At 31.8% G+C, this 12,596-nt stretch overlaps 1 protein-coding gene across 1 annotated transcript in view; it reads left to right on the top strand.

Annotated features, from left to right (window-relative positions):
* Window positions 1–12,596, top strand: part of CNTN5 (contactin 5) — a 1,114,755-nt gene that overhangs the window by 977,547 nt on the left and 124,612 nt on the right. The window contains exons 14-15 of the mRNA XM_039881982.1: window positions 6,246–6,373; window positions 8,610–8,785. Of these exons, the coding sequence (XP_039737916.1) occupies window positions 6,246–6,373; window positions 8,610–8,785 (304 nt within the window). The remainder of the gene's footprint in view (window positions 1–6,245; window positions 6,374–8,609; window positions 8,786–12,596) is intronic.

Below are 12,596 nucleotides of genomic sequence, written 5' to 3'. Positions count from 1 at the left end.
CGATAGCTAAGGTATGGAAGCAACCTAAATGTCCATTGATAAATGATTGGATAAATAAGTGATACATATATGTAATGAAATATTATTCAGCCATAAAAAGTAATGAAATCTTGGCATTTGTGACAACATGGATGAGCCTAGAGTGTATTATACTACGTGAAATAAGTCAGACAGAGAAAGAAAAATACCATATGATTTCACTTATATGTGGAATCTAAAAAACAATATAAACAAACAAAACAAATTCATAGATAAAGAAAATATACTGATGATCTCTAGATAGGAAGAGCATTGGGGAGTGGGAGAAATAGGTGAAAGAGCTTAAGAAGTATAAAGCTACCAGTTATAAAAATAGTCACAGAAATATAAAGTACAGTATAGGGAATATAATCAATCATATTGTAATAACTATGTATGGTGTCAGATGGGCACTAGACTTATTGGAATGATCATTTCATAAGGTATATAAATGTCTAATCGCTATGTTATACACCTGAAAGTAACATAATATATTGTATGTTGACTGTAATTGAAAAATAATTTTTAAAAAACTGTACATGGAATTTTCCTATGACTCAGAAATTATATTTTGGGGTATTTATCTCAGAGAAATTAAAACTTACATTCATATAAAATCCTGTACACAAATGCTTATAGCAACTTTATTTGTAATATCAAATTTTAGAATCTGCCCAGCTGTCCTTCAACAGGCGAATGGCTAATAAACTATGGTATATCTATACCATGGAATACTATTCAACAATAAAAAAAATAAACTACTGACACACAAAACTTGCATGAATCTCCAGGGAATTAATGTAAGTGAATTAAAAGGCCAATCTCAAAAAATCTCATATTGTAAGACTTCATTTATATAATATTATTGAAATGGAAAAAAAAATTAGAAATGAAGGGCAAATTAGTGGTTGGCAGGAATTAGGAACCAGTGTAGGGTGGTGACGTTAGTGTGGAATGAAGGTGAGTATGGCCATAAAAGGGAAAATGAGAAATCTTTATGGTGTTAGAACTATTCTATATCTTGACTGTGGTGATGGATGCAGAAGTGCTAAATGAAAATGTTGTATATAACTTAAAACACAAACAAATAAGTAAGTTAAAACTGGGAAAAGCTGACCAATGGCTTACATTAATATCAACATCTAATTGTGGTATTATACTATAATTTGACAAAATGTTACCATTGAGAGGTCCTAGAAAAAGCATACAAGGGATCTCTCAGTATTATTTCTTAAAACTTCATGTAACTCTATAATTATCTCAAAATTTTCCAGTTAAATAAATATTTTACTGCAGCATCAAAAAACATATAGTTAAATCTGAAAGATGTCTAAAACCTGTAGACTAATAACTACAAAATATTATGTAGAGAAAATAAAGACCTAAATAAATGGAGATACATGATGTTCACATATTGTAAGACAATATTGTTTTAACTCTACACGTATCAACCTACAAATTCATTGAAATATCCTAATCAAAATTCCAACAAGCTTTTTAGAAATTGACAAGCTATTTTTAAAATTCATACGGAAATGCAAAGAATGTAGAATAGACAAAACAGCTCTGAAAAAGAGTAAAATAGGACATCTTAACTTACCTGACTTCAAGACAGATCATAATGATACAGTAATCAAGACAGTGTGGTTTTGGCATGAAGATAGATTAATAGATAAATGGAACAGAAGAGAGAGTTGAGAAATTGACTTACACATTTATGGCCAATTGATTTTTGACAATGATGAAAAAGCCATTGAGAAAAGATAGTCTTTTTAAAATAATAGCTTGGAACAATTGGGTAACCATATCCAAAATAAATAAATAAGGTAGATTCATACCTCAGAGCATAAAAAAATAACTCAAAATGAATCATTGACATAAACATAAAACTTAAAACTATAAAATTTCTAAAAGAAAATGGAGAATCTTTGTGACCTTAGGTTATGTAAAGATTTCTTAGTACAACAACAAAAACAAACATAAAATAAAATTGATAAATTGCACAATCACTTCATCAAGGAAGATACATAGATGGAAAATAAACACATGAAAAGATGCTCAACATCGTTAGTTAATAGGGAAATGCAATTTAAAACCGCAATGAGATTCTAGTACCTACTTATCGTAATAGCTAAAACTAAAAAGACTGACCATATCAAGTGTTGTAAGAACTCTCATATAATTCTGCTGGGAATGTAAAGTAGTGCAACCACTTAGAAACAGTACAGCAGCTTCTTAAAAAGTTAAACATTAAATATAATCCAGATGATAAAGTCATTATAGTTCTAAGAATTTATCCAAAAGAAATAAAAGCAAATAATTATAAAAGAATTTGTCAGATATGTTTATAGCAGCTTTATTTGTAATAGCCCCAAGCTCAAAATAACCCAAATATTCACCCAAAGGTGAATGGATAAACTAGTTGTGGTTTATTCACACAATAAAATACCAACTCAGCAATGAAAAGGAATGTATTAGTAATAATTCATGGATGAATCACAACTTAATTATGCTGAATGAAACTAAACAAAAAGGAATATATATATGTGTATATATATATATGTGTGTGTGTGTGTATATATATATGTGTATATATATATACATATATATATATAATGTTATAATTCCACTTATTTAAAATTCTGTAAAAGTACAAACTTACAATAGTGACAGAAAGCAGATCAGTTGTTGCCTGGTGAGAACGGGTTAGGATAAGAGAATGCAAAGGAACACAGATGCTTTGGGTGTAATGTATATGTTGACTGTCTTGACTGTGGTAATGGTTTCATGACTGCATCCACATGTGAAAACTTTACAAAGTATATGCTTTAAATGTGAGCTTATGATATTCCTATCATACCTCAATAAAGCTGTGAAAAAAAAAATAGAATTCATTACCCTTAGAATAACAACAAGATGTTTTCCATAGTATACTAGGTCCTGCATGATCTTGCCCAATGTCTACATCTCCAGTCTCATGTTGGGCCACTCTCTGACCTGCCTTTATATGCTGCCATCATAATTGGCCATTTGGATTTTCAAGGTTTTGTTGTCCACCTCATTTCATGGCCTTTGCAAATTTTATTCCCTCTGCTTTCCTACGTTTTGCCTAGTTCACTCTCTCTCAATCCTCAATTCTCAGCTCAAATATTATTCCCCCCAGAAAAGACTTGTAGAACACCCTAAATAGTTAAGGTTTTTATATTCAAAGCTTTCCCTGGCATGCTCTACTTTTTCCTTTTTAAAATTTGCCACAGATTTTATATATATTTTTGAGTAAATTTTCAATTAATATCTGTTATGTACCACTAAGTATAATAATTTACATATGTTATCTAGTTAATACTTTAAAAAACTAGTTAGATATGACAGTTTTACTTATAAGGAAAGAGGTTAAGTAACTTTGCTTAAGATCATGTACATACTAATCAATGACAGTGATTTGAACTCAGCCCTCTCTGTCTTTAAAGCGTATAGTCTTAATGATTAATGATTCTGTGATATGATATCCACTATGCTATAATAATACCAGAAAGCCTGAAAGTCAGAGCATGATCTCTAAATAATATGGCAGGAGGTAAATAGGTGGCACCCCCAGGCAAGTAGTATACTTGGAAAGATCTAAACTATGTTGTGTGGTGTCTGAGAGGTAAGCCGAACCTGGAAAACATGGAAATAGAGGGTCCAGAAAATGATCCTGAAATTCAGAAATAAGGACAGTCATCAAGAAGTCAGCCCCTTGTAAGATAAGGGTAAACACAATGCCATCCTAGGAGACTGTGGTTTTGGGCAATTTAGCAAGGCAGAGATCCACTGATTAAGTACAAGATTAAATCCAAGATGTCTCCAGGTCTAGGAAGAAACTCAGTGGAGAAATTAAGAGACCAGAAAAATATACTAAGCATGACTTGATACTGAATGCTAGAATGCTGGTTTGCATTTCTAAGGTATTTCCCTACTCCAACAGACCTTTACCTCACCACTCCCTTACCACCCTATTCCAAGTTCAAGAATGTCTCAGCAGAATTAATACCCAAATCTGAAAATTCCAAATGTAGGAGTTACATGATAATAATAGCAAAGGGAAAGAAGATAGGTGGAGGTGGAAAATTGCAAGGAAATATTTATTCAATATTTAATTATCTAGTAGTTATGAATGCAATAGTCAGATATTATAACGTGAATCACATTCATTGTCTTTTTTTTTCTTATCTAAGTTAAAAATATAGGCTTATCTGATAAGGATGTGCCATATGAATCAGTAGACAGGCTTTTGATTAAATGACACTGCCACTTGACAGATAAAAAACATCATGGTATTTAAAATTCCTCATCCCCTGGCGTATCAGTGGCCTAAAATACAGGAGTGTTCATAAACTATCTGTAAAAGGAGAATATAATATATTGCCTGCTGTCAGTGAGAAAGGACTTATCTTAAATCAAGAGCTGTAATACTGCCAGTATCTAAGATACATTTATTTCTTTAAAGGAGGTGAACTTTTAAGCCAAATTTCCCACCCACTGGATTAGAATTTATAACAGTCAGTAAAATCCAGATATTTTCAAGATATTTTATTTACAGTTTGTACAAATTATAGTCTTTTAGCTAAATCTCAGTAAAGTTTGTTATTCTCACAAGATACTTATTTGTTTACAAAATGTGTAATTTTTGCTTTTAAATATATCTTTTTTGTGGCATTGTATTTTGGGGATTGAAATGGGATAAATTAATTATATTCCACTTTTATAGAAACTGAGCACTATTTTAATAAATAAATATAATTTTTCATTGACCATCTTGAATGGATTATATATCTTTTGAGGTCACTGTGTATTCCATATATCTAAAGTTAGCATCCCTCCTAGACAAACTACAAAATCAAATTTTCTATTTCTAGTTTGCCTTGCTTCTAAATTTGTCTCCATCCTTATATGTTGTAAATCGAGTTTGATCCATTTTGGAAACGATGTGATAATGTGATATTTTTAAACTGGTACCTTTATTGATGACAATATATAAGTAAATTCATAAGCAATATTTGGCAGCCTAGAATCTAATGCAATTGTTTTAAAGTTCAGTAATCTCAATAACTCTCAGTTCTAGGTGGTCAGCAAGATTGAATACACAATATAATATGAAGGATGTTGACTAAACATATTTAGCCATTCTTGTATCTTAAAGAGTTTAATATTATCATGTTGCTATGGAATAAATCATTGTTTTCAGGACTAGGAGGATTTAATTTTAGGATTTTAAGTTCATCGGGATCACTGATTCTTACTAAAAGCAGTACAGTCTGTTACTTCCTCTTTCCCAAAGAAGTCAGTTCAGACTCTAATGGCATATCAAATAAAACTACAACAGCCAGCCACTTCTTTTAGGTTGCTTGAGTAGATTAATATACCGGCGAAATAATGGGTTATATATTTTAGGAGCTTAGAAAAGAGAAAAGGAGAAAAGCACTAATTTAATTTAAATCTGTATGTTTCTGGAATGATAACTACAGAGGAGAATATGATAATCTTAAATATCAAACTCATTTTCACTGAACTTCTAAAAATGTTTAATAATACTGTAATTTTTCACTTTCATATAAGACTCAAGGTCTGCTTTTAACAAAGGTCTCCAAATGAGCTCAAATGCAAACTCAGATATCATGTTTTTATGTTTAAAAAGTGCAGTGAGAGCAGCCCAGGTGTCGGGTATCAGGTATCAGGTTTCAATTTCATACCCTTGCTGCACAAGTGGCATTGTAGAGTAACTACCATAAATCATCTCTTGGCTGTATATTACAGTTAATTTTGTGTTCTGTACTTGTCCTACTTTATGTTTTTATGCTTTCTTTTTATATTTGATTTTTGAGGTCAGTCTTGGTTTCACTCTTTGGAGATGAAATACCTAGCTTAATATTAAAATATTGCTGGGTGATATTATAGTATAAATTTTAATAACCAAATTCAAGGTCACCTTTTTTCCACAAGTTTTAGAGTTAACTGTCAAAAGAAAAAACTATAACTCCCTAGCCCTTTTAAATATGAGAAGATATTAAGTGGGTTTTTTATATAATTTCTTGAAGGATAAAACATCTGTACTATCACTGCATATTTCACAACAGTCCTTTATTTTATTATTACCTTGGAAGTAGTTTCAGACTTTATCAGAGTTTCTTACCACTTAGCTGATGTTCAGTAAAACAAGAAAAAAAACCTTTTTTAATAATTTTCAGAATAGCTATTCTTCCAGACGGGAGTCTGCGGATCCTAAATGCTTCTAAATCAGATGAGGGAAAGTACGTTTGCCAAGGGGAAAATGTCTTTGGTTCTGCTGAAATCATAGCTTCAGTATCTGTAAAAGGTAAGAAAATCTGGCTAATATTTCATAAGCATAGTTTCATGGCCTTATCAGAAAGTGGATAAATGTAATATGCATGTATATGTGTTTACACATATGTGTGTGCATGCTTCTGTTGATAAAATACATCGTAAAAATAGAACTAACACAACCAAATTGTCCCTTTCCATTATTTAGGGGACTGTAAAGAAAGAAATACCTCGTTGGTAGAAATTTAAATATTTTTCTTTGAACAAAATATGTGAGAGGTAAAGAAAACTTTCTGGAGTTTTAGTCAATATCTCAAAATTTAAAAGTATGCCAACAGTATAAAAGTATTTTTTCTCTACTAAAGTTAATTTTAGTGTTTATCAGCAATATTCTTTTATTACCATTTTAATGGGGAATTTGGAGCAGAAAGGAATAGCAGCAGAAGGACATAGATGTGAGGTGTTGGAGTGTGCATCAGGTAAACTAATGCCAGAGCTGCTCTTAGATGTTTGTAGTAATGGAATTTTTTATATGTCATCTTTTAATATTATAAATACTGATGCTTCAATGTTTCTGTTAGTTTTGTTTCTAAAGTGAATTAGATTTCAAGCCTGGAACCTTCTTTTGAGACTGACTATATGTCAGTGTTTAGTACTAAGAAAATCTCATATCTTAGGCAGTCTCTTCAATTGGCAAAGGAATATTTTTTCGTAACTGACTATATCCTTATTTTTTTTCTATTTGTGCATGTGTTATATAATGAATAATATTTTGGCCATATAAAATATAAAAACGTTAATTTTCTTTCTATAGAAATAGAAAAGTAATTAAAATAGACAGCACTCTGATATTTTAGAGAAGAGGAAAACATCAATGGAAGGAACATAATTTAAAAGATGTCTTCGTTTATAGTATACATTACAGGACTCCAGCTCAGTCTTCTACTTCCAGTCTGTGTCTTATACCTTCTGTGTGCTAAACAATCTTTTTCATAATGAAGCACTGCTGGATCCAGAGTCATTTTTTTATATAATAACAAAATGTTTTCTGTTAATCACACGATAAATGGAATATTTACTTACTTGGAATATTCTAATTCTCACAAAGTTTAAACTACAGTATTATGTGATTATCCGTGTTCTCGGATGAAGACAGAACTAAGACTGCCACACAGAATACCTGATTTCTAAAATATTAACATTTACAGTGAATTTTTTTCCTGGTATTGCATCGTCTTCTTAGTGACTACTTAGAAGGATGTGATTGGTGGTTAAGAATGGTACTTCATCATATTACGCTATTGCCAACAGCAGAGCTAGAATAGAAAAATTGGGCTAATTTTTAATTATCTGTGTCAGTCTTCTTGAGATATCTACAATCAGAAATCTACTTAAAATGAAAGACAAAATCAAAATCCTCTCTCCCTCACTTCCTTACTTTATTCAAAATAGTACATCATATTGCAGTTATTTGATCACTATCTGAAATAACCCTTAGGTATACAGCTTGTATTAGCCTTTAATAGTTCACAGTTGCTCTAAACCCTGTATATGTGTATTTTTTAAATTAAATCTCTAAATAATTAAACATTTTTTTCTCAGAAACATTTCCATTCAATATTTTGTCTTTCTTTTCAGATCTCAATTAAACCATTTACAACCTATCAAAAGTGATATTTTATAATCAGCCAGAGGTCCCTTTTTTACTTCTTATCCATTCTTAAGAGAGGTTGTAGAGTGAAAGCAAATACAAGGTTTTATAGTAGTAGTATATTTTTATCTCTTTTAACATAGCTATTTGAAGGGAAGTGCTTCCTACAACCTTTAAAGAAGAGAACTCACATGTATTCTTTCTCCTTAGATATGGAGCATTTTTTATTGTAAAAATCCTTTTATTTACATTTGATGGTCCGTGAAGGTGGACAGGAAGGATGTGGCTTTTTTTTGTCTAATTTTTCTCCTTCCAAGATGTCAAATGCTGTTTCTACTTACATAGTCTCTCATCTTTTTTTTCTTTTTTCTTTTTGGTCCAAATTGACTTCTTAATAGGAACAGGAACTTTTAAATCATCACTTCCCTACAGAAGCATAGTAAAGTGCCCTAGCATGCCAAATGTAATATTTCAATTAATATGTATACTTAAGGATGTGTATCTGAAACAACTGTATTCATAGATTCCTTGTTGTAAGTTTTTTCTCTTTATTTATAATATAGAACGCAGAGAAATAATACGTGTTCGTTATGTTAATTAATGCATTATATTTCTATAGAACCTACAAGAATAGAACTTACTCCTAAAAGAACAGAGTTAACTGTGGGAGAAAGCATCGTTCTTAATTGCAAAGCAATTCACGATTCCAGTTTGGATGTCACTTTCTACTGGACACTAAAAGGACAGCCTATCGATTTCGAGAAAGAAGGTGGACATTTTGAAAGCATCAGGGCCGTAAGTTAATACACTTTTGTTTTTTGAGTAATAATAACTTTAGAAATTTGGACTCAAATGTAAAAACTTTTTATCTATGAAATGTTAAGGAAAAATAGGAAAAAAATTAATTTGATATAAATGATTATTTTCATTATTTGTTTTATGTCAGACTGAAAGAAATAATTATTTTAAAACTCCCAGTAAAAAATTAGGAATACTTTAATATGCAAATCTAGCTACTTTGGCACTTTTATTTACTCGATTAATATTATTAATATTTACACATTACTTCTCAAAGTTATGTTGCTACATAAAGTGGCTAGTGTTAAAGCATTATTAACAATAATTATGATACAACGAATAAATGCAATAACCTGCCTCACCTACTCCTCAAGGAATAATAATTATTGGAGATTTTTAAATTTCTGCAGCCTGTAGTTAAAAGTGTGCATTAGCCTTAGATAAACATCCACAGACTCATCTCTTGCCCACCTAATCTTTTCTTTGTAATATCTTCTTTTATTTTACATAGCAATGCAGCAATCAATTAAATGGAATGAGAAATCTTTTGAACCAAATTTTATAGAATCATCAAGTGTCTAACTCAATAGAGAAGTGAAAAAAACACCTTCTCTCCCTCTACAGTCTTATTTAAGACAGAAGAGTTACATGGCAGAGGGAGAGAGAGAAAGCTGGCTAGAATTAGGGTGACAGAGATATTTTACCTGCTATATCCCTTCTCTGTTAGCTAAAGAGATGGTTTATGCCCACAAATTCAATTTAAAATGCTGCCACGTGCTTACCAACATCAGTTTGTTTTTCTCTAAACACTTTGGAAAACAGTGGAAAACCACAGCTATGATGAGCCTAAACATATAAAACAGTAAGAATTGAATTTTATTTTTTATGATAAAGGTAATGTGATACAGTGAAAAAAGTCCTAGACCCAAAGTCGAGAATTTTGTGGATCAATTTCTAGTTTAATCCCTAATCAACTGTGTATCAAAAAGCCAGTTGCTTGCCTTGCCTAGGCATTGATCTCATAGAGAAGAAAAGTGAACAAGTTGGACCAGATAATTTCTAAGATCCCTTCTCACACTAGAATTTGATAAATTTATATAAGAAGAGTAAATATGAGCTCTCTAGTTACATTTGCCAATGTAACCAAAATTAAATATTTTCTTCAAATTATTCCTTTCATCCTAATTTACTTGGCATTTTATGGGAGAGATATATAAATAAGAAATAATTACCAACTACATTGTTCACATCATATTAAATAAGTTTATTTTAATTATTAATGGTTATGTAAAAAATATTCAGATCCTGTTAAATTAAATTAATTTTCCTCTAACGTGTGACTTTTCTATTTCCTTTACCTTGGATTAATAATTCCTTCAAGACTGTGAATGTATTTTATGGCATGAATGTCATAAAACAGCACCAGAAAGATATGATAGAAAAATATTACACTGAAAACAAAAAAATTTCTCATCAAAAATATATCTTCTCAGAATTATCTGTAAACATTCAGATGGAGCGATCATATATAAAGTAAAAATATATCTAAAATGAATATTGTTTTTTCTTTATATAAGCAAGCCCCCTCTTTATTTTAAAATACCAATAGAGAAATTAATGGTCCTGGTCAAATTATATGAATTCTTGTTTTTGTCTCTTAGACAGTACCACTTTAGTTTGATGCCATTCTTTTGTATTAGTAAATACCTTTAATTCCTTTCATAAGGTTGGCAGTTAGCAGTACCTGCTATATTCTTTACATACTTGCTGATCTTGCCCTTGAGTAGTACAAAATTGACTCCTTACTCCCTATTAACCCATATTTTTACAAGCCATGTTAAAAATAGGCTCTGGATTGTAGACAGTGATAATAAACTATAGAAAAGAAGAGTAGAGCAAGTTATCATATTAAGAAGTGAGAAAATATTTAGGTTTAAGGTAATGTAGGACTTGCCGTTTTTAGTATATGCGGAATACTTAATAGAAGTTTATATGTACTTTAAAAATTGGAAGCTTTAAAAATGCAAAACATAAAATAAATTGTCTATCCCTTTTCTCCCAATTTCCTCAAACACTGATTGGGTCCTGGATAGCTTCAGGGGCATAGATTGGAGGGAATTCCATTTTATGACATTTAAAAGACAGAGAGAAAAAAAATAAAAGAATTCTATCCCCCCTCCTGCCTTTCTCCTTGTGAATTAATATGTCTGAGAAATAGTATGTTTTAGGAAAAGGAATGAAAGTGTTATATAGCAGGGAGATTTGGGAAAGCCTTGGGACTTGTGGATACCTGCTGTTGAGAAGCCAGTTGAAGACTGGCAGGGCTCAGAAGAGAGCCAAAGTGGGGCAGTCTGTGGCCTGCTCTGAGTTTCAAAGAAGAGCCATTGAAGAGATCATAGAGGGCCTAGACTGGCCCAGCAGGGTAGGAAAGCCATACAGAATTCAGGGACTTAAGAAGAAATAGAGTACCTTTGATTGGAGCTCTCTCTAAATTAACTGCCTTGAGGCCTAATCCACCAGTGGGTAAAATTGCATGGGGATGAATCAGAACAGAAAGAGGGGTATACTTGCACATTAACACAACAGAAAGTCAAATGAATCAACCAAATTTCTGACCAAAAAAATAAATAAGTGAAGATATCAATGGTGTTGAAATTTAGCAATATGTATATATATATATATATATACACACCAAAATATAGCTTAATGAAGTTTTCTACCTTTAAACTAGTTGTACCGGTGTCTTTTGTACATAGCCTCTGATTTGTAGATAAAGCTCCGGGCAAATTTTTATGTGTAGCTTTTATAACATCTATATACAATGTACATTGTTATGTGTTAAGTAAAATAGTGCTTTTGGACTGCATTTTAAGTGAGTGAATAGATAAACATAGTCGCATCATGTTAAAAATAAGTATTGCTTCGAAATTTAAATGGAAACATCTATAATAAAAATGCTTCTATTTTTCTTGCCCTCTTTATTTAGGCCATGTTTTACAAACCCAGCAATATGACTGATTTGGAGTGAGTCCATTAATGAAGCCACCATTTAAAAGGGTCTTTGCAAATCTATAAACGTTTGATCCAGTTCACCAAAATCACCTTTTTGGCAGTGATATGAATTAACTGAATGTGGCAAATTAATGCGGCTATTCTAAAGATTTTTATTTCAATTCAGTTTATAAGTTAAGTGCTGTGGAGGATCCAAAGTAAAAGGCATGGCCCTTCACTCTTAAGAAAGCACAATTCAAGGAGAGAGACAGCAGGGCATGCTGTAATCTACTTTAACAGTGCTGTCACCAGAGAACTCTGTGCATACAGCTGGTAGGAGGAGTTGGTATTTGAACTGGACCTGGATAGGCAGGATTTTACCAGGTGCCTAGGAGAAGAAACTGCATTTCAAACAGAGTGAGCAAGTGAAGCAAAGATAGAAGGGTAGCATGTTTCACGAACAGTGAGGAACCACTGACCCTGACAGTACAGTGAGGGCACAGAGTGGACAATAAGTCTATATTTGTTGAATAAATTTAAAGGGAAGTAGCAGAGGCCTCATTAAAAAGTAAAAGCCACTGATTTCCAAGCTGTAGAATTGGGGTTGTATTTTGAATTCAGTAGGTAGTGATGTGATTAAATTTGTTTTTTGGAAGATAATTCTGACAGCTGTGTGGAGCAGGGATTGAACATTCACTCTAGACTGACTGAGCAGAGATTACAATGAGGAAGTCGACCATTATAAGCTTTGGCCCTGAGTAACTATCCTGTTATCAAATAAAGCATTTACAATCATGTTTTGACACAATTGTTTATG

Source organism: Pteropus medius, unplaced genomic scaffold, assembly GCF_902729225.1.
Source record: "Pteropus medius unplaced genomic scaffold, Ma_sr-lr_union100, whole genome shotgun sequence".
NCBI lineage: Eukaryota > Metazoa > Chordata > Mammalia > Chiroptera > Pteropodidae > Pteropus > Pteropus medius.
The sequence above is the reverse complement of the archived record's forward strand: the minus strand, read 5'-3'. Positions and strand labels throughout refer to the sequence as shown.